Here is a 19,929-nt window from a genome sequence, read left to right on the forward strand (position 1 = left end):
CTCTTGGTGGAATAGTTAATTGCATTGCCAATGATGCGGCAAAATCATTTTGACGCTCAGCCAGACAACGGACAAAGGACAACGGACAACGGATAACGGGCAAGGACGAAAGCCAAAAGCCATTAAGTCATTAGAGGCGCTTAAATTGTCATTAAAGTTGTAGAAATGGAATTTCATGAGCTGCTGCCGTTAGTTGTACAAATTGAATAACTTTCTCTCGATACAAATGTGTGGCACATTAAATGCAGCAGCCACATCAAGTCAAGCGCAAAATATGCCAGCAAAAAGTTTCTGCAGCTGCTGTGGCGAAATTAGGCAATTCTAAATTGCAAATGACATTAAAACATTTTGCAAGCTATATTTTTCAGACAGTTGTGTGTGTGTTTGTGTGTGTGTGTTAGCCATATGCTTAACGAGTTCGCAGTCAAGTTCTGTCGTTGTGTGTAAATTAAATAAAACATTAATTGCTTGCTTACTGCTCGTAATTTGCCAGCGAACCACATTCGGAGTCACAGCCACTGCGCAAAAATAAAAATAAATCAAGAAAGGACAACTATCCTGGGCACACCGAAGACGACATACTCTTACAGGTCGCCTGTGGACTTAACAATAAGAGCAAATAATTAATAACAATCATATTTCAATATTTTTTGTTTTATTTTTTATTTTATTTAATGTGGACTAAAAATAGGTTTAAAAATGTTTATAAAAATACAAATTTAAGACTATATTTATTATGAAAGTTCAAAGTAAATAATGTAAAAATAAATAATTAATAAAAAAAATTAAAAATAAATAAAGCTGGGCGTTTTAAACTATAAACAATAATTGCAAGAAAAGAATAAAGTGAGTTGGGTCTGAAAACCTTGCTAAAAAAGACTTTTTATCTCTGAATCATATATTTTAGAGTTTGTTACTGAGGAAGCTGTGAACCGATAAGAAACAGGACGGATATATTCCAAGTTTTATCAACATAAATGTGAAACTGATGAAATAAATTATACACAAATAGACACAGGTCAGATGGCTATATCGACGCGATTGGTAATGCCGATCTAGAATATATTTACATTGTTTTGTCGAACACGCCTCCTTCAATGCGCTTGCAAACTTGATGACAAAATTGTAGGATCCCTTGGAAGGGTATGGGAACCGAGCCACAGTGACACGTTCTGCCAATAAATCTCAATTGATCCCCGCGGTGTTGTTGCAAAAAGTTCAATTAAAAGTCTCCCCGCGGCATGCCTCACAGTGTCCAAAACAAAACCACGTGTCAGCTTGCAACTGTTCACCCACCAACAGACCAACACACACACACACACATACAAATATTCCACTATTTGTGTGAGAGGCAAATGGCTGCAAATATGCTAAGTGGCCATGTGTGCCATGTGCTCCAATGGGAGCAGCAGACAGTTAACCAGCCAAATGACCCTTATTGTCTTTGCTCGCACAGGTGGAATTGCGGCGCTGGCAAAAAGTGTAGCACAGTTATTAGCGTGCCATTAAAGTTTATTGAGTCACTGCATTTTTAATTAAAGAAAAATCCATAAAAACGAAAACAATATGCTAATGATACGAGTCGAAAGTCCGTTTAGAAGTAGAGTAATATAAATTTGCATTTTTTTTTATTGTACAATTTTTTGTAGCTTTAGGCGCACTTAGCTACAGTTTTGCATAGAGTTAGCTTTATTGAATCAATTTTAATAGCTGCAGTTGCTTTAAGTTAGTTACTCTAATTTAATTTATGTGTGCAGCTGGCGTTGAAAGCTGATTTAAACTATTTGAATTCTTGGAACTTAATTGTTAGTTTTTGAGAACATTGAAAGCTTTAGCTTCAGCAATGATTTTAACTTAAATTCGATCAATACCCTTAAAATAGCATTTACTCAAATAATTCCAATTTACACCTTGCACAGAGTAATACATTTCAATTTGCTCTTATAATTTAGCACTAGCAATTTTCAAATTTTCTTATTAACCGTCTATTTTATAAATAAGGAAATAGAAATATTTTCAATTAACAAAAATACAATAGTTAAGAGCGTATAGAGAAAGAATAATTATAAAACATGAGCTTTAGGTTTTTAGCAGCTCAAAGTGATTGATTCTTTCACAAGTGCAAATTAAAAAGCTTTAATGTACTTTTAGAGCTTTCAAATAGTTTTTGCTTTTCGTTTGCCAACTCCACTCTTAGTCTGTGCCTTTCAGCTCGTATCATTGCCACGTAATTGAATGTTGCAGACACACACAAACACGCACACACACACACACACACATGCACACACACACACACACACACACACACACACACACACACACACACACACACACACGCACACACACACACACACACAGTCACATACAATCAACAGAGAGTCATAAACGTTCACATTTTGGCTTCTGAAATGGTTATGACGACGAGTTCATCCAACTGACCAACACAAATTTGCTATGTGTGTGCTTATATACAGTGTATATATATGTATATATATATATATATATATATATATATATGTATCTGCGTGGTTGGATAAGCGAGCAGCAAGTGCAAATAATAATATGCTTAACTGCACGCACGCACATGTCCCCGGCCCAGGAACCGGACTCAGCTCTCGACTCTTACTCTCAGTTATGTGCTCAGGAAGCGACTAAGGACAACACGCAGCAGCCTTGCTTGGCCAAACAGCATTAAGTAACCGCACGTACGCACTCTCTGCTCTGCTCTGCTCTGGTCTGCTGTGTGTGTGTGAGTAATTGTAATAACTGTTGTTCTATATCGTTTGTCGTAAGCCAGCCATGTTTGCCACAGTAATTGGCCAGACTGTGCCCGCTACTCCCACTGCCGAGACCAATACCACTTCGACTCCAATTCCTTGCACTGCTATTGACAAGCTCAATAATGGCCATCGACCGCAACATTTGGTTTAGTTAGCCCTGGTCCCTTGTCTTGGTCCGGCTTTTAGTTTCAATTTCAGTTGCAGGTAGTCGAGCGCCTAATTGAATAGCTTCCCAGCTGGAACACGGCACGCTGCAGCTACACTGACACATTAACTCTATGACAGTTGTGAGCTTCGAAGCCCTAATCTGCATAGACTTTGCATTCTTGCCTGCCAGCCTGCCTGTCTGTCTGCCTGTCTGTGCCACAAACTTACTTATCGTCACACACAAGTGCAGATAAGGCGGAGACGCCCCCCACCCCCCGCGCATCGTACTCAGATTAATATGCTGCTGGGGCACATGTGCAAATCGCTGGCTGCCAAACCCTTATCACATGCACAAGCTCCCGGGACACACACAAGGACATCAAGGCAGTCCTTTTCTTCTTCTTCTTCTTCTTCGGTTTTGCTTCTTTTTTTTTGTCTTTGGCATAACTGCTTTGCATGCATATCGTGGCCCATTCTCTCTCGAGCTAACTGCATCTATTTAGCATAATTTGTTGTCTTGTCTGCTGCCTCTTCGTGTTGCTGTTGTTGTCTGCAACGTCTGCGTTGCTTTTCCTTTACCTTGAGTGGGAGGCGGGCAGTCAAGTGTCAAGTGGCCAAGATGCGCAGTTAGTTGAGACAAAGACTATGTCTGGTTTTTCAACTTTTTTATAGACAGCAATTGAAATTTATTTGCCCCATTGAAATGCTTTAAGCAGTTTTAAAGTTATAGCACTATCCGATGTCTATCAAATATTTATTCGACATAAAGTTTTAGCAATTTTCGCTTTGGTATTTTATTTTCTATGCGACAAGACTATGTTCTATATAGTAATATGTTTGGCACTATGTCTTATAGCTCCTATAAAAACCATCGGTCAATAATTTAGCTTAGTAATAAATAATATTTGAGCATATAATTTTAATCTACGTCAGAATACGATGGCTATGACTAATTAAAATCTCAAAGTCCACAAGACTAAACTCAAGATTTGAAAATGCCGCAAAGCTTAAATGTTATACAGCACTGACACTGACGTTGTTTAGTCAATTGTGACGTCTACAGCGCATAAAACAGCTGTTCATTTGCTTCTGTGCTCAGCTGATGCGGCTTTTTTGTGTACGAAATGCAACAAATATTTGTCAATTATACACAAATTTGTAACTAACATGAATGTTAGCAAAACTTTAACAACGTTCAAAGTTTTGCAGCTATGGTAAGTCATAAGGCAGTTGCTTTCAAACAGTATGCTCAGAAATTGTGGAATATTTGCAGAATTTGGAAACTATTTGCCCTAATTTGAGTGCTTTGACAACCGCTGTGGCCAATTTAGTTTACAAGGATTTATCAAAAGGTAAATAAACTAAAAATAATTATAAAAAATCTTAAATGTATGCTGAAATTATAAGTGATCTATATTTTAATAGATGAGCGTCTCAGCAACATTCAGCCACAGTTTGAGAACAATTGCGGCGTGCTTTATTTGAGCGCGCAAAAGGCCAAGGATCAGCCGGTGGCTTTTATACCCTTGCCACACTCCAAGGACATCGACTTTGAGCTGGTTAAGACGATGCAACAGCAACTGAGACCCAGCCATATCTATGTGGCAATTATTGATAATACAGGCAATATATTGTACTACCAAATAACAGAAGGATTTTGTGAAAAATAATTTTTAAAAAATAAATAGAATAAAGCAATGATTAAAATTGCTACAAAACTTTGTTGTTTTGCGCTTTGCTATTGCTACTGCTACAAAAGATCAACACGAATATGCGATTGCTATAGCAATAGCAGTTCTTTCTGCTATTGATACTACAGAGAGGACAATACTACTAATTGATATTGCTATTGCAAATGAGAGAGCAAAGCAGAGCGAAAGAGAATTTTTTCATTATTGTGCTATTGACTCTAGTTTTGCTCAGTTAAGGATCGCGTAGCTGTAGCAATAAGTCTCATGCATTTCTTGTGGGGTTTTACCAATTCATACTAATTTTTTTTGGTCTGATTTTTATTTTTCTGGTTTACCCAATCCAGTCAACAAATGTTGAACGACTTTGCATTGCCCCCAGAAATCTTATATTTCTTATTTTTATTTTTCATTTAAATTTAAATAAATAGCCGGTCATTGCTCTTACTGCTATGAAGAAGTAAATTCAATGACTGAATAAACAAATAAATGTAAGCAAAGCAACTCTAGAAAACATTTTTAAAAAATCCAAACTAATTAAAACACCACTCATTTAATAGCGATAGATACATTTATTAAAAAATCATATCATAGTTGCATAAATAACAATTATGTGCATAGCCCCATAGGCTGGGCAAATCAATGCTTTAGCATGTTGGCAAATTAGCTGCTCGATGTTCATCAACTACAATTTCAAACGATCCTAAGTGTTGCCTGAGGACTATGCACATAATAAATGACAATAGAACTCGCTGCATTGGGCGCGTGCGTAATCATAATTATAATCGTAATCATATTCATATTTATAATCATAGTTGTAATCAATAATCGTAATATAATTATCATGACATTATTGTGTAACTTATACCTAAATTTCAATTATCGAATACTATAACTTAGCTACAAAATTAAAAATAACACTAAATATACAATATATATCTTAAGTGTATTAACAATCTGATTGCATGCAATTGATGAGAATACCACTAATAAATTTTCTTGTTGGGCATTTCTCATACATTTCTCCTGTCAGAGGTTCATGTTTTCTTTCTTGTTTTGTTTTTGTTTTTTTTTTAAAGCGTGCGCCGCATACAAACAATCATTTTCAATAAGAAATTGAATTAAAATGTTTAAAAAAATTCAAAAAATGCTCAAAGCAATACAGTTTTTATGTTTGTGTTTTCTTTTCGTTTTTGTTTTAAAGTACAATAATAAATAACAAATGTATAAGCATTTATAACTAATATAATATTTCAACTCGGGCAATGGGCTGAGGAGTTGACTGAACTTGAAAAAAATATACAGTTTTAAAATTGTAAATATTTTGTTGTTGTTATTGTTTTTGTTGTTGTTGTTATTGTATGTGTGTTATGTATAAATGTATGTATGTATGAGCTCGTTTAATCGTTCTTATATGTATTTTATGTATGTCTATATGTATCTACCTATAATTTATTAGAGTGCATACAATATTATGACTTTTTTCATTTGTTCTCTCAACATTTTGAATGTGATTTGTATGTTTAATATGAAAATATGCAAGTGTTTTTCTATTTGTTATTCTGTTTATGTATGTTTCTGTTATTGCCCTTAAACTCATCTACTGGCGCTTGTAAAATAGCTGTGTATAAATATGGTTCTTATCTTTTTTCTTCAATATTTCAACAATCATCTATAAAATATAGAACCGGGCTTCTGAAAAAAATCTGTCCAAAAAATCTACAACATTTATGTTTAAGGCTTTCCAAAGGTTCGTCAGACTATTCAATATTTGATTTAGGATAAAGCAATCGAAATAAAATACTACTTTCTTAAATGTTCATATGCTGTACAATGATAATGATAATGATAATGAGATAATGTGTGTACTATATATCAATTTTAGCAGCTCTGGAAAATCGATGATGACTGACTGTATATGATGTATGTATGATTGATGATCCAAGTTTTACATGAATGTAGAATATTCTAGGCAATTTGGTTAATGCTTCTGAGCAAAACATGCACACGGTTTGCAAATATATATAGTATATATGTATCGGGGTATATCCTTCGATTCATGTGGCTAAACAAATCGCTGCACATGTGTAAAAGCATTATACAACTTATTTAACTGAGCTAGGCCCAGGGCCCTGGGATCCATTAAGAATAATGAGCGGGATTAACACCACTCGGCCGTGTATGAAAAGTCCTGGAAGAGCAACTGTTCGTCGTCGGACAGGTGTCGCGGCTCCTTTGGCGGCGTCAGATGCGCCTTCTCCGACGTGAACTCCTCATCAAAGTTCGAGACATCCTCCAAATGGTTCTGCAAAACGCAAATCAAACGAGTTTAGCTACCATAAATTATATTTGTTGTAGCTGTCGGTTGCAAGACTTACAATTGTGGGTACAAATGGTGGCTTGACCTTGCGCAGCAACAGGTCATCCCAAACGATGGAACGGAAGAATGCCTGTTTCTTAACATCCTCCGCATCGCGCTCCGATGAGCCCAGACGTCGCTCCGGATTCTTACGCAGCAGCTGCACGTGATTGAAAAATAACCACAAATATTAATTAATTCAATTAGGATTAATTCAATTGTTTATTCCAATAACTTACCCGACGCATAACGGCTATGGCCTCCAGTGAGAGGAAACGCGGATAGCGCACCTCATCGTTAACAATTGAATCAAAGACTTCCTCCTCATCGTCGCCAGGAAAGGGTGACTGCAAAACTCATGGCAATTAGCATGCAATTCATGCAGCAGTCAATCATTCACTTACCTCGCCGACGAGCATCTCAAAGATGAGCACACCGAGTCCCCACCAGTCAACGGCACGTGTGTACGATGTCTCGGTTAGCACCTCGGGCGCGAGGAATTCGGGTGTGCCGCAGAAGGTGCCGGTGCGATCGCCAAAGCCCATGCCCTCCTTGCACAGACCAAAATCGGCGATCTTCACATAACCATCCGTATCGAGCAGTAAGTTGTCCAGCTTCAAATCGCGATAGATGATCTTGTTCTCGTGCAGATACTGCAGACCCAGGACCACACACGCCGCATAGAAGACAGCGCGTGGCTCCAAGAAGACATCGGTGTGGATGTGCATCATCAGATCACCGCCGGCAGCATATTCCATCACAAAGCAGACATGTTGCTAAATTAAACAAACAATAAGTTGGGTTATATAATCCAAGTTGAGTAATTTAGTTACGAGACTACTCACGTCTGTTTGGAAGCACGAATACAAATTGACTAAGAACGGATGACGCATGGCATTGGCCACCTCAAAGATGCGCTTCTCGCTGAGCAGCGATTCGACCTCGTCGCGCGCAATGATGTCGCCCTTCTTGAGCGCCTTGATGGCATAGTATTGATTGTTGCTGCGCAGCTGCGACAATATCACTTTGCCAAAGTGCCCGCGTCCCAGCACGCTCAATAGCCGGAAATTGTCCATGGACAGCATGCCGGCATTGGATGGTGCTTGACCAGCACGCTGCGAATCGTAGCCGGGTTCGCGATACTGCAAGCCACGTGCCACATTCCGACGTCCGCTAGTGGAGGCAGCCGCAGCTGCTGTACCAGCTGCCGTGGCCTTGGCCACATTCAGCTCGTATTGATTGGCATATATGGGTTGTTGCTGTTGTTGTGGCTTGTCCTGTCGCTGTGTGGGCTGCGGAAATTGTGGTGCGCCGGCAGCAGCGCTATTGCCATAAATGGTAGGTGTGGCCGGCTCCTGGATGATGGGCGAGGACTGCACATAGGGCAATTGTTGCTGCTGCTGTTGTTGCTGTTGCTGCTGTTGCTGCTGCTGTGTGCTCACATAAAGCTTACCCAGCTGCGGTATGACCTGATAGCAAAATGTAAAGATTCAGATTAATATAAATACCCCAGTTTGTAAAAGGGATGTGTTAGTTTTGTTTGTTTTGGTGTGCAACTGGAAAGCTCTGAATTTGTTGAATTGTTCTTGTTGCTCGTCGTTTACCTCATCGAGTGGTTTAACGCACTCAACCGTTTCTATGAAAACACTTTCAATAGCTATTGTCTCCTTGGCAGAATCCTCAATAACAATGCAGCTGCTGCTGCTGATGTTGCTGTTGCTGCGACTGCTGTTTGTTGGTGTTGTTGTCTCAATGGGTTCGATGGTAATGTGTACAAGATTGATTCTAGCCTGCAAGAGTTTCTATTTGTACTTTAAAATGCGGTTGGGGGGGCAGCTTCAACTAGTTTGTGAATCACACATAGAAATATACACACACAAAACACATACAGGTGCAGTGGTTGATGTTGTTCCTGTTACCGTTGCTGTTGCTGTTGCTGTTGCTGGCAGCAACAGTTGTTGCATGGGACTGGCCAAGGCCAATAATGGATGAAAATGTTGCTGCTGATGTTGTTGTTGCTGTTGATGTTGCTGTTGCAACGCACAGATTTGACGCACTAGCTGCGCAAATGTCTGAAATGTTGGCAATAGCATGGCGCTAACAAACCATTGCCAATAGATCGATTGGCTAAAAACAACTGAAGGCGTCCAATTGACAAAGTCATGACCAAAAGGCCAAGAGGTCTAAAAATTGCCAAGAAAATGTAGGCTAAAAAAGAATCCACTCGTAAAGCGCAAATGTACTTAGCTCAAATATATATATATATATATGGCCACTATATATATATTTAAACAACGTTAAATCGCATTAAAAAGGAAAACAAAACAAAAACAGACAAAAACGCTGACGTTTCGCTTGGATGCAACGTGTGCGGGGGCAGGACAGAGAGCGATAGAGAGAGAGAGAGCAACAGAATGTGGAGAATGAGAGAAAGAGAGAGTGAAACACACACATAGTACATATACAGGGTGACTCGTGGCACATCGAATGAAAAGACCATTATTGCTGGCACGTGAAGTGATTTTTGTTGCTGTTGGCCTGCCTCTGCTTCAATATAAACTTGTCTATTTCGAGCACTCAAATCGTCTCATTAAGCATTTCATTTTGACCACGTTATTTAGCTTGAAGTGTCGCCGCGGTAGTTGCTTTTAAATTGTCAAAATTTATATTTACGACATAAACTTTGATATATGCCAGTGCTTAAGAGCAGACCATATTAGCGAAGTGAGTGATTTTGACTACAAAGTCAAATTAAGCATGTTTTGCTATGAAAAAAATGAGTTTAACTTTGTATAAATTACAAATTCTATTAACAGACATTAGAAAACTTTGGCGATTGTATGAAGTGAATGGGAAAGTGAAAGAGTGACTAGAGGGTATCTGCTAGTCTCGTATTCAATTGGGTTAACACTTCAACTCTTGACATCTACTTCATCACTTCATCATTTCATATTTATTAAATGAAATGTGAGAATGTAAATATTTCGCAATATGTACAATATTCAGAGCTTTCGTTTGGTTCTAATACTTATATAAGAAATATAAACTAGAGTTAACAAATTTATACAGTTAAAGCTGCGCTCTTCAACTGGCGCCTAATTAGTGGCAATACTTTCTTGTAACATTTAAATAACAGTTGCTGTTAGGTAAACTACAGGTGCATATTGTGATGCTGTTAATAACACGGGCTGTTAGCTGAACTACGTGTGCTGTTAATGCGCGGTTGCTGTTGCTCTTGCTGTTATGTTATTTTACAGAGTGTAAAAGTGAGTGTCTATATGTGTGCGTGTGTGAGTTGCTTCTATGTACATACTGTTAACAGTTAATGGTTAGCATACAAGGAATTTGGAGTAGGAATTCAGGAAATATAACAACAGCTTAAAGGCTGAAGCCAAGCGGATCATGTAACAATAACATTGACATTGAATAACAATAAGTAAAACACCAATAGGATAAAAACACATAAATGGCTGCAAACGGCAGTCCAAACGCAATTAAAGGACAAATAAAACCAAACCATTGCCCGACAAAACAAATTAACAAAAAGAGATAATCAAATGAAAGAAAAAACCTCCTAACCTCCACACAGAAACGATCGGCACTGGAACTGTGACTGGACTGCAGACCACCGCTGTACACATACTCATCATCATCCTCGGGATACTCAACCAGTGGCGACGCTGGCTTCGGCTCGTCAGGATCACCACCCAGGATCACCACCGGAGGCAGCGTTAACACTGGACGATGCAGCTGCTGTTCCACAGCCGATGTGGGCACTGGGGGTGGCAATGTCGTTGGCCTTGGGGGCAGCTGGAACTGAAACGGGTTGCGTATTGATAAGGTGAGCTCGCTAGCGCTTTGTTGCCTGTGCTGGTGGTTTTGATCAGTTTGCTGGCGACTCTTGGTTAGTTCAGGTTGCGGTTCAGGGGTCGGCGTTGCTGGCGATTCTTGCAAGGGCATAATGGTCTCTATCTGCATTACGTGCAGCGCTGCCATTCGATTTGCGGTGTTCTGCTGCATCTGCTGTTGATCCGTTTGCTGCTGTTGCTCCTGCTGCAGTGTCGCTAGCAGCTCCTGCTCCAGTTGCAACTGCTCCATGGACCAGCCGGGTGACTGCTGTGTGTGCAGCATGCGGCGCAGCGTGTTTGGATGTGACTCCATTTCGGAGAGGAAGTCAAATTCATGCAACGCATCCTGCAACTGTCGACGTTTAACGGCATCATCACAAAACACGCATACGATACGCACATACACACACACACACACCACACCCGCACACACAAAGCATAAAGCAAACAGCAGGCAGGGGGGAAGATTGGAGAGTGTGGAAGAGAGGAGAACAGAGACGAAAAAATGGGGGGAGATAAGCACACAACTGTTGATAAGAAGTTTAAGCGTGCAATGAAGGCGACAGATATTCCAGAGGATGTGAACAGGTGAAGAGAGTGAGAGAAAGAGAGAGAGAAAGAGAGATCTCAGAGAGAGAGAGAGGGAGAAAGAGAAAAAGAGATCTCAGAGAGAGACAGAGAGAGAGAGAAAAAGAAAGAGAGATCTCAGAGAGAGGGCAAATGAGAGAGAGGGCAAATAGAGAGTAGAAATGAAGAGATGCGCGTGATTTCAGAGAATTTCGAGAGAAAATAGAGGGAAAGAGTAGAGAAAGATAGAGAGGCAAACTGAGAGAGCAAAGAGAGAATGCATATGAGAGTCGAAAGTAGAAATGAGGTCAAGAGTTGAAGACATGAATGTGATATAATGTAAAGAACACACGCCTCTCGAGAGAGTGAAAGAGAAGGAAGAGGAAGATAGAGAGCTAAGCAGACGGAATATACAAATATGCTTTAAGAATTATGACGTTCTTTCTTTGTAATGCTCACTAAGTAATCAGATATAAGGAACCACGAATTGAACCTAGCCAGGCTTGAATAAAGGTTTGGTTTTTAGAACTCTGCTCTTTTGATAAAATTTTTAATAATTATACTTACTAAACTAACTATCACCTAAGACTATTTTTAATTGTATAGTACTCCTTCCGACCTCTTGCACGAATTCAAATATTTTTTCTGGTTGAGGGTTTGTATGCATTTCCGAGCTAATATCATTAACATTCCAAATATAACATTAAGTTTAAAAAATAAATTGATTTTCGGAAGGGTTTCTTGATAGCACGCATCAATTTAACTAATGATATTTTAGTTCATTAAAAAAAAAAAATAACTCCGACCAAAAAAAAAATTACGCTTATAGCCACAAATAATCAAAATATTGGCTAGGGATGTTCGTAAGGCCATAGGAATGGAATATTTAGATATATTCAGCTGAACTAACTGTAGTAGAAAGTACTTTAAACCCATTGTATTCCTCAAAAATATTGCAGTTATGCCAACCAATAAATAAAACTGATTTTAAAAAAGCTAACAAAATGTTACTAATGCTAAATGTATTTAACAACTAGTTCGCCGTAATATTGCAGAGTGTTTCTGAGCAAACCTTTCAAGTAGATAATGAAATGCACAATACAAATCGAAAACAGTATTTTGACCAATTTTGAAAATAGCAGTAGTCAAATGGAGCACTCAACGTCGAGTTTGTTCTGTATGGAGTTTTGGGTAGCTATTCAAATGACCAAATCAATATATGAAAATATTTACAGTTCCAAAACAAAAAAAAATACCAACACCAAAGCGTAAAGTGTGACTATACAGACTATATTGTAGAATGGGATGAGTGAATAAATATATATATATATTGAGATACAGAATGAGCAGCTCTGGCAGAGGCACAACGATCAAGTCAGCTACAGAGAATACAGCTATATAGATTTATATATAATATATATATATGTATATATATTTAGAGAGGAGTTTTTATTTATGTATAGGGTAGAGTAGTGTGTGTTGCTATACAGTTGCCAGGCGTAGAATATGATAATTTGCTTACCTCTTGATCCAGGATAGGCGTCACGGCCTTGAGCACAGGCGGCGGTGGCGGCGCTGTGGTTGGTGCTGCAGTGCGTCCAACTGTCGTCTTGCCAGCCATCTGCAGACTGAGCGAATTTGGTCTGGCCGCGCTGGGCTGAACGCTGCTTGCCGGCGGTGGTGTCTCCGGTGGCAGCACACTGATACCCTGCATATGCAGGGAGAGCGGACGCAGACCGCTCAAGCCGCTCGAGCCGGGATCGGCATACTCGCCGGGCGTCTCAACATGATCATGCAGTCCAGCCTCCGGATCGAATTCCATATTTTGGGCCTGTTCGCCGGGTGAATACGGCTCCGGTTCGATGGCCAGCGCATCTGACGAGGGTGTTCGCGAAATGGGCGACTCGGAGCCACGGGAGGCGGCGCTGCTGGGCAGTGGTGAAGAGGCGCGTCCCATGGCAGTGGCACCAGCAACTGTTGTGGCATTATTGCTGCCGTTGCCGCCCAGGTGCACATGATTGCGTGCATTGCGCTTGAGCAGACGACCCCAGGTCGCCACATTGATGTTCATCTGTTTGGCACGCGGTATATTCTTGGCCTGCTGCCGATTAAAGATCATGCGCTGGCGTCGCAGCCGTGGCTTCTGCGAGATCATCGGATTGAAGAACTTGACCTCGGCAAAGAGCAGACCCTGCGGCTCCAGCTGTAGCGCCATACCATGACGCACATCATCGATGAACTCCTCGAGCCGGAGCACCTTGACGGCGCACAGGGAGCGCCAGTCGCGCCAATAGACGCCAATCTCCAGCTCACGAGAGCGATCTAGATCGATGGAGAAGCGCTGATCCCAGGCCTGCTGTGAGCATGGCTTCCACGACGTTTGGCCCACCGTAATGTTGTCCAGCTTAATGGCAGCCATAATCTCAATGGAGGTCTCATCCTTAACCGAATAACTCTTGGAGCTGCTGCGCGAGGTGACGCCTTTGACAAAGCTGCGCAAATCACCGGGACTGGAGCTGTTGTCCTTGTCGCGACGCGAACGTCCGGGCACATCCTCCAACAGATCCTGACAGCCCATCAGACGCACCTCCAGCTTGCCGGTGACACTGGCGCAACGACCCATCGACGATACTGATTGATACGACTTTCCACCCAGCAGCCCACCCGGTCCGCTCTGTAGCGATGTGTAATGAACCGGTGCCGGCGATGTGGATTGCTGCACTATTTGCAACTCCTGCTTCAACAGCTGGGCAGTGGGCGAGTCGGCGGGCAGCTCCTGGCGGCGCAGCTCCAAGGAGTAGCGCAAGAGATCTAATTTACGCGATGATTCCGACAAACGGCCGTGTGCCTAAAAAGAAAACCCATAGAATGTTAAATTATAATTAAATGTTTTCAATTAAGAATTATTGAGTATGAAAACAAGTTGTTTCTGTTGTTTTGTTTTGTTTTGTTTTACAGGCTACTTTATTAATATTACAAGTTTATTACATGTTTATTAAATATTAAACTGATTCAGCGCACATTTGGTGTGAGGAACATTGAGAACAATATTTAAACTTATGCGTGTAGTTCAGGGCACAGCTACGGGTAAGGGGAGGTCGATTGGATTAGGATTGGGATTAGGATTGAGACTGGGATATTGGGTGGTTAATCGGTGTGTCAACTTACGCAGAGTGTTAAATGCAGACCTATGAAACTAATCATGATAGTACTAAATTCGCTAATTAACGAACTTTAAAGACCATTGCAGAGTCAGAGGCTTATTTATAATAAAATTATTAGGCATTTATAAGTATTGGATGAAAGGAACTAGCAGAGTATGATTCATGTGGGAATATGTTGGAGAATTAACTAAACATTCGTAAACTTTAAAAAGATAAACTTTCACTTAAAGAAACACCGAATGAAAGCCTATAAAAACTCCTAACTTTATTTTTTTAAACATTATTTAATTATTGTATTAATGTAATTGCAACACTTAGGGAATTTGCGCTTAAGGGAAACAACAAACAAACTGTTATATTTCTGATGGCAATTCATTTTGAGAATTTGGTAAATAATAATAATAAAGAATAATACAAAATAATAATAATAAAGAATAATACAAAATAATAAATAATAATATATAATACAAATAAATTAAATCAATATAATCATCAATATCAAGAGAGCCTGACCAGAATCATATTCCTAAAAATATATTATATGGTACGCTTCTCACTAAGTCTCTATATTTGCCTTTAGGAAAGTCTGTCGCTAGTTATTTGTGCATCAAAAATTTATTTTTTTTTTTGGCAATCATCATGACAATAATATTCATTTCGATCAATTTCAAATTTTTTAAAATATTTTGAAATGAATACTTTATACCGAACGCAAAATAAACTTAGCCCATCTAAATGCGGTCTCAGAAACTAGACCTCATCTGACTTGTCTGATCTGCAACTTTGTTATTTAACTATTTGAAATTATAAAACTACTTTTCTTACATGTAATGAGAGAAGTAAACGCAAACAGACGGACATTAACTTAATTCTCCCTCTCTCTAACTCTCTCTTTCTCTGTCTGCAATGGCATTTTTGGTAGTTGTGTATTATTCTCAAGCCTATAACTAGAAACCAACTAAGGCAGCTGTCGTCGCAGCACGGGACGCTCGCCGAGAGAGAAGGCGCGTCCGCGCAGCTGGAAACGCTCGGCCATCCAGCGCTGGCAGCTCTCGCAGAGGCAGTTGGGATTCTTGGTGGGTCCGACATGATGGCCCGGTTTTCGCATGGCAACCACACTGCCAAAGCGTCGCGCCTTCTCCAGATGCTCCAGCGTGTAGCCCGAAACGATCGTCGACGTCTCACTGGCCAGACTGGGACTGTCGCGCGATATTTCGAAGCGACGCACGGGCAACGGAGAGGACGCTGTCACCGTTGTGCCAAATGTGGTTGCCGAGGTGGTGCTGGGCGGTGCCTCGCTGCCGCAGCGCACCACAGTGCCGGTCGCCGAGAGCAGAGCCGGCGAACTGCGCTCCGAGGAGGGTGTACCCGACGCTGCCTGTACGCTGAGATTGTCGCGAGCCTCACTCTTCCAGCGATAGCCGGCGTGCAGACGCTTGAAGGGATCGCCGATGGCACCAGACACAGCCGTTACAACTGGTGCTGATTGTGGCGGCTCTGGACTGGCGGACGGACCAAAAAAGTGCAAAAACCCCGGACGATTGCGTGCCACCGTGTGTTGCTGCTGCAACTGACGTCCTGGATATGTATTATAGCCCACATTGTACTCGGACAAACCATCCGATTCGGAAGGCAGCGTATCACTGCGTTGGAAAGAGCCGCGCTGCGACTGCACCTCCGTTATGGTTGTCAGTGGTGGATTCGGCGACGTCGAGGCAGCAGCAGGCAAAGAATACTGCGGCTGCTGCTGAAGATGATGCTGATGCATTTGACCCGTGGAGTGCTGACGTGACCAGAGTCGCTCCATTTGTCGAATGCGCACACGATCCAGCGAGTTCTCATAGTCAAAACTATCGGATTTGGTCAACGGTGCATATGGTGCAAAGCTGGGCGTATCCAGCTCATCCGTATCCTTCCACGAGGAGTCCACACAATCGCCAGCTATGGCACTGGAGATGCTGCTGCACGTCGCATCGTGTGGCATTGTCGAGCGTGAGGAATTTGGATATGCACTGCTGCTCTGCGTCTCATCGCTCGGCTGTCGCATGTATTTCTGGCGGAGATTGGCCAATTTGGCGGCACGCTGATCGCCAATATGTTTGCGAAAGAGCAGCTGCTTGGACTCGTTGACCTCCTCGGCCGTGCTGCACTTGGTGATGCCATGCCCCAAGTTGAGCTTCTGCGACTGATGCTGCTGCTGCTGCTGATGTTGTTGGTGCTGCTGCTGATGCTGTTGCTGCTGCTTCTGTTGCTGCGGGGATTTGTTTGCCAATCGGCGCGGCAAGGCGGCGCCCGAGATACGCTGATGACGCAACAGCATCTGCTCATTGTCAAGAACCGTTTGTGGCGTCGAATTCGAGTCGAGCTCATAGTGATACTGCGGCTCATGGCTATTGTCCGAATCGTGGCTGCTGCTGCTGCTACTGCTGCTGGCCTCCGCATCTGCCTGCTCATCCTGTTCATCGCCCTCGGAGCCGGTGCAATAGACATCAATGTGGACGGTGCGCGGCTTCTTCTCGCCCAGATTGGGCAGCAGTCGAGGAGATGATCCAGTGTTGGACAATGGTGGTATTCGCGGCAGCGATGCCGATTTAAATGTGGACGAGGGCGTAATGGGCGTGGTCGCTGACAGCGTGGGCGAATAGGGGGGCTGTAAACAAATAAATAATCATAGTTAGTCAAGGTTTTTAGATGCCATCATATAGTGAGTCACTTACCACATAGTTGTTCGCCTCCTCCGCTTGCCGCCTGCTGGCAAAACTCATGAGCGCCTCGGTCGTCGCCCGGCGATGCTCGTAGGCGGGCCGACGACTCTGTCTCTGTCGCTCCTCCGTATCGCTTGTCTGCGAGCAGGCATCGCGCAGCTGTTGCGCTCTCACCTTGCTGTGGTAGACAAAGGGCTCATTGACTGACTCCTGCTGCTGCTGCTGCTGGGGCAGAAAGTCGGCAACGGCAGAGACAACAATATTGCAGGTGCTGCGGCAACGTGTGCCGCATTGCTGAGCACTAACGCCGCCAGCAGTTGCAGTCTCACCAGTTGCTATCGTTGCCCCAGCCACTGCTCCTGGTTGTGTATGCCGTGAAGCTTGCGGACTGCCAAACGCGGAATCCGCATTGGTAGTTGCCGACGAGTTGGTGCTGCGAAAACTCGTAGCACCCGTTGCCTGTGGAAAACGCTTTAAATTTAAGTATGCTGCTCTTTTTGATATGTATTTGCCTTAGTATCGTTTTCTCAATGCTTCCATTTTTTTTAAATTTTTGCGACCAGTTTTAGTGATCTTGAAATTACAAACGTAAATACACTCAGAAAAAGTTGCTTCGGAATTTTGGAAATCGCTTTGAAAAGTAGAACAATTTTCTTATATTTGAAATTAGAAAGGCTCTTTCCTATTTTTCAAAAATATATTTCTTTATATTAGAACTTATTTCGAAAAAGTCGAAATGCAATGATTAATTTTTAGAAAGAATCCATTCTGCAATTCAGAATTAGTAATGGAATTTGGTCTATTGACTGCTTTATAGAATTTTAAATGCTGTCTGCATTCTATGAATTTATAAACTATCTAAAATGCTTGCATATGTGAAAACTGGAAAAAACAAATGTTTAATATTTATATACGAAACACAAAAGATAATCAAAGAGTTCTGTGTAAACATACAAAATAAAACACCCAAGAAATTAAATAAGTTTTTCCTATATTTGAGAAAAAAAACCTTTAGTTCTTCCCTACCTTCCGTTTTAGAAATATTCTATAATTAATAATAATAATAAGATAAGTTACACTTGGCGCCAAAACTGGGCATTTTCCTAAATTGAGGTGGACTTTTTTCTGAGTCTTTGAACGTATGAATTCACAATAAGAATGAATATTTAGAACTTGAGCCTTGGGGGAATGTATATATATATATATATTATATATACATATTTATATGCAGATATATATAATTACACTTTATATATGCATTTCAGTTGTTGTTAACTTTAAGTGGTCATTGAGAAAACGAACTTTTGCCATTGGCCACTTACCTTCTCTGGTTCTATTTCATGGTCCTCTGTGGGCGTGCACCATTTGTACACCACACGCACCGGATGCAGTGGCTCCCGTGCACTAAACTCACGCTGCACTGGCTCTCCGGCGCGTGCGAATGTCAGCTGGGCACGCACTGTCCACTCGGCGGTCAGCTCATGAGGCAACGGCACTTGTTCCGCCTCCGTGGGTTTCTTATTGTTACCGCTGCTGCTCATGACGCGACTGAGAATGCGGCTGCCTTTCTAGGCACACATGTTGATTGCCCAAGGTGCCGCCTTTGATGGGTGGGCGTCGATCTTATAGCTTTTATATACAACACACGATCTGCACAGATACGCGGCATATAGTTTTTATATGCTAAAAATATCACACACACAAAACGTTGCTCTTGATACTAGTTTGGCAATCACAAACGTACACACAAAAACATTGCGAGGGCAGCTAGAAATGTTCCAGCGCTTGAAATTAAAATCGTAGAGAGCATTTTGAAATCCATAAAACCATTTCAAATTAATTTGCATCGAATTAATTAGCTTTCATTTTTACTGATAAATCAATACTCGAGTGTTCCACTTTTCCAAAAAAACCAAAAAGATCAAAAGAATCCCCAAGAAAAATAATGAAATTGACAAATTGAACCGTCTGTCTATAAGAAGCCCTCGATTTGTTTGTACAATGATCAAATGAGGCAATTATTTGCTAATTTATGATCACAAATTAAAATCTATAGCCAAAATACGTGCAGACAAAGGCTAAAAATAAATTACATAAGTGACTTCAAATATAAAATATCGTTTCTAATAATCTTCAATCTGACGTACGTATTCTTATCTGAATCACCAAAAATATGCTAATTATAAATGAAAAATATGACAGAGAAAATGGAACAAAATTAATTGAGGAAACCATTTGAAATGATTGATTTTGCAATTCGTTACGAATACTGATCACTAATTCAAAATAAGTTTCTATTGCAGGCACTGAATATATTTTCTGAAGCCGCCCTCGTTAGATGGTCGATTTATTTGGTGGTTTGTTGGCTTTTGATACTTTTCGTTTCAATCTTAATAATTTTTTTGTTTTTTTTTTTCTATCTTCCATTATTTATTTCTTTTTTTATAGTATTTTTAGCTTTATTCAGCCACGCACAAAAACACTTTCGTTTTTAGTTTTCTATTCACTTGGCATGTAAAATGGTGTTTCTAATTTTATGTGCATTTATTTTTAAGTTCTCTTGACGTTTATTGTTGCTGCTACTTTTTGTTGTTGCTGGTTGTTGTTGTTGTAAAATACTCAAAAATCGCAAGATGACCCCAAAAGCCAATTCAAGTAAACCACGCACGAA

The 19,929-nt window shown here is 41.0% G+C and overlaps 3 protein-coding genes across 15 annotated transcripts in view; 1 reads left to right on the forward strand and 2 right to left on the reverse strand.

Annotated features, from left to right (window-relative positions):
• Positions 1 to 4,073: 4,073 nt before the first annotated feature.
• LOC6560621 lies at positions 4,074 to 4,623 on the forward strand. Its single transcript, XM_001987303.2, has 3 exons — positions 4,074 to 4,141; positions 4,201 to 4,279; positions 4,353 to 4,623. Exons 1-3 carry the CDS (start codon positions 4,139 to 4,141, stop codon positions 4,595 to 4,597), a joined length of 327 nt encoding a protein of 108 aa, XP_001987339.2. The 5' UTR covers positions 4,074 to 4,138; the 3' UTR covers positions 4,598 to 4,623.
• A 547-nt stretch (positions 4,624 to 5,170) lies between these two features.
• LOC6560622 (serine/threonine-protein kinase N) overlaps positions 5,171 to 19,929 on the reverse strand; it is a 42,567-nt gene continuing 27,808 nt past the window's right edge. For 2 of the 13 annotated variants that reach the window (XM_032735327.2, XM_032735326.2), the window contains 8 exons: positions 12,912 to 14,237; positions 10,554 to 11,174; positions 8,579 to 8,764; positions 7,820 to 8,443; positions 7,379 to 7,750; positions 7,214 to 7,321; positions 6,994 to 7,134; positions 5,177 to 6,920 (listed from right to left, as the gene is read on the reverse strand). In XM_032735327.2, coding sequence (XP_032591218.1) covers positions 6,777 to 6,920; positions 6,994 to 7,134; positions 7,214 to 7,321; positions 7,379 to 7,750; positions 7,820 to 8,443; positions 8,579 to 8,764; positions 10,554 to 11,174; positions 12,912 to 14,237 — 3,522 coding nt within the window. In that variant the 3' untranslated portion in view covers positions 5,177 to 6,776. Of the gene's footprint in view, positions 6,921 to 6,993; positions 7,135 to 7,213; positions 7,322 to 7,378; positions 7,751 to 7,819; positions 8,444 to 8,578; positions 8,777 to 8,863; positions 9,083 to 10,553; positions 11,175 to 12,911; positions 14,238 to 19,929 lie in introns of those variants that run through there. The other 11 variants (XM_032735329.2, XM_032735328.2, XM_032735334.2 and 8 more) reach the window with 9 other exon arrangements.
• LOC116805118 (protein bunched, class 2/F/G isoform) lies at positions 15,048 to 19,048 on the reverse strand. Its single transcript, XM_032735337.1, has 3 exons — positions 18,581 to 19,048; positions 17,271 to 17,717; positions 15,048 to 17,203 (listed from the first exon to the last, which is right to left on the reverse strand). The coding sequence occupies exons 1-3, from the start codon at positions 18,797 to 18,799 to the stop codon at positions 15,512 to 15,514; spliced, it is 2,358 nt and encodes a 785-aa protein (XP_032591228.1). The 5' UTR covers positions 18,800 to 19,048; the 3' UTR covers positions 15,048 to 15,511.

The sequence above is a fragment of the Drosophila grimshawi genome, unplaced genomic scaffold (genome assembly GCF_018153295.1).
Source record: "Drosophila grimshawi isolate 15287-2541.00 unplaced genomic scaffold, ASM1815329v1 contig_1369, whole genome shotgun sequence".
Classification (NCBI taxonomy): domain Eukaryota; kingdom Metazoa; phylum Arthropoda; class Insecta; order Diptera; family Drosophilidae; genus Drosophila; species Drosophila grimshawi.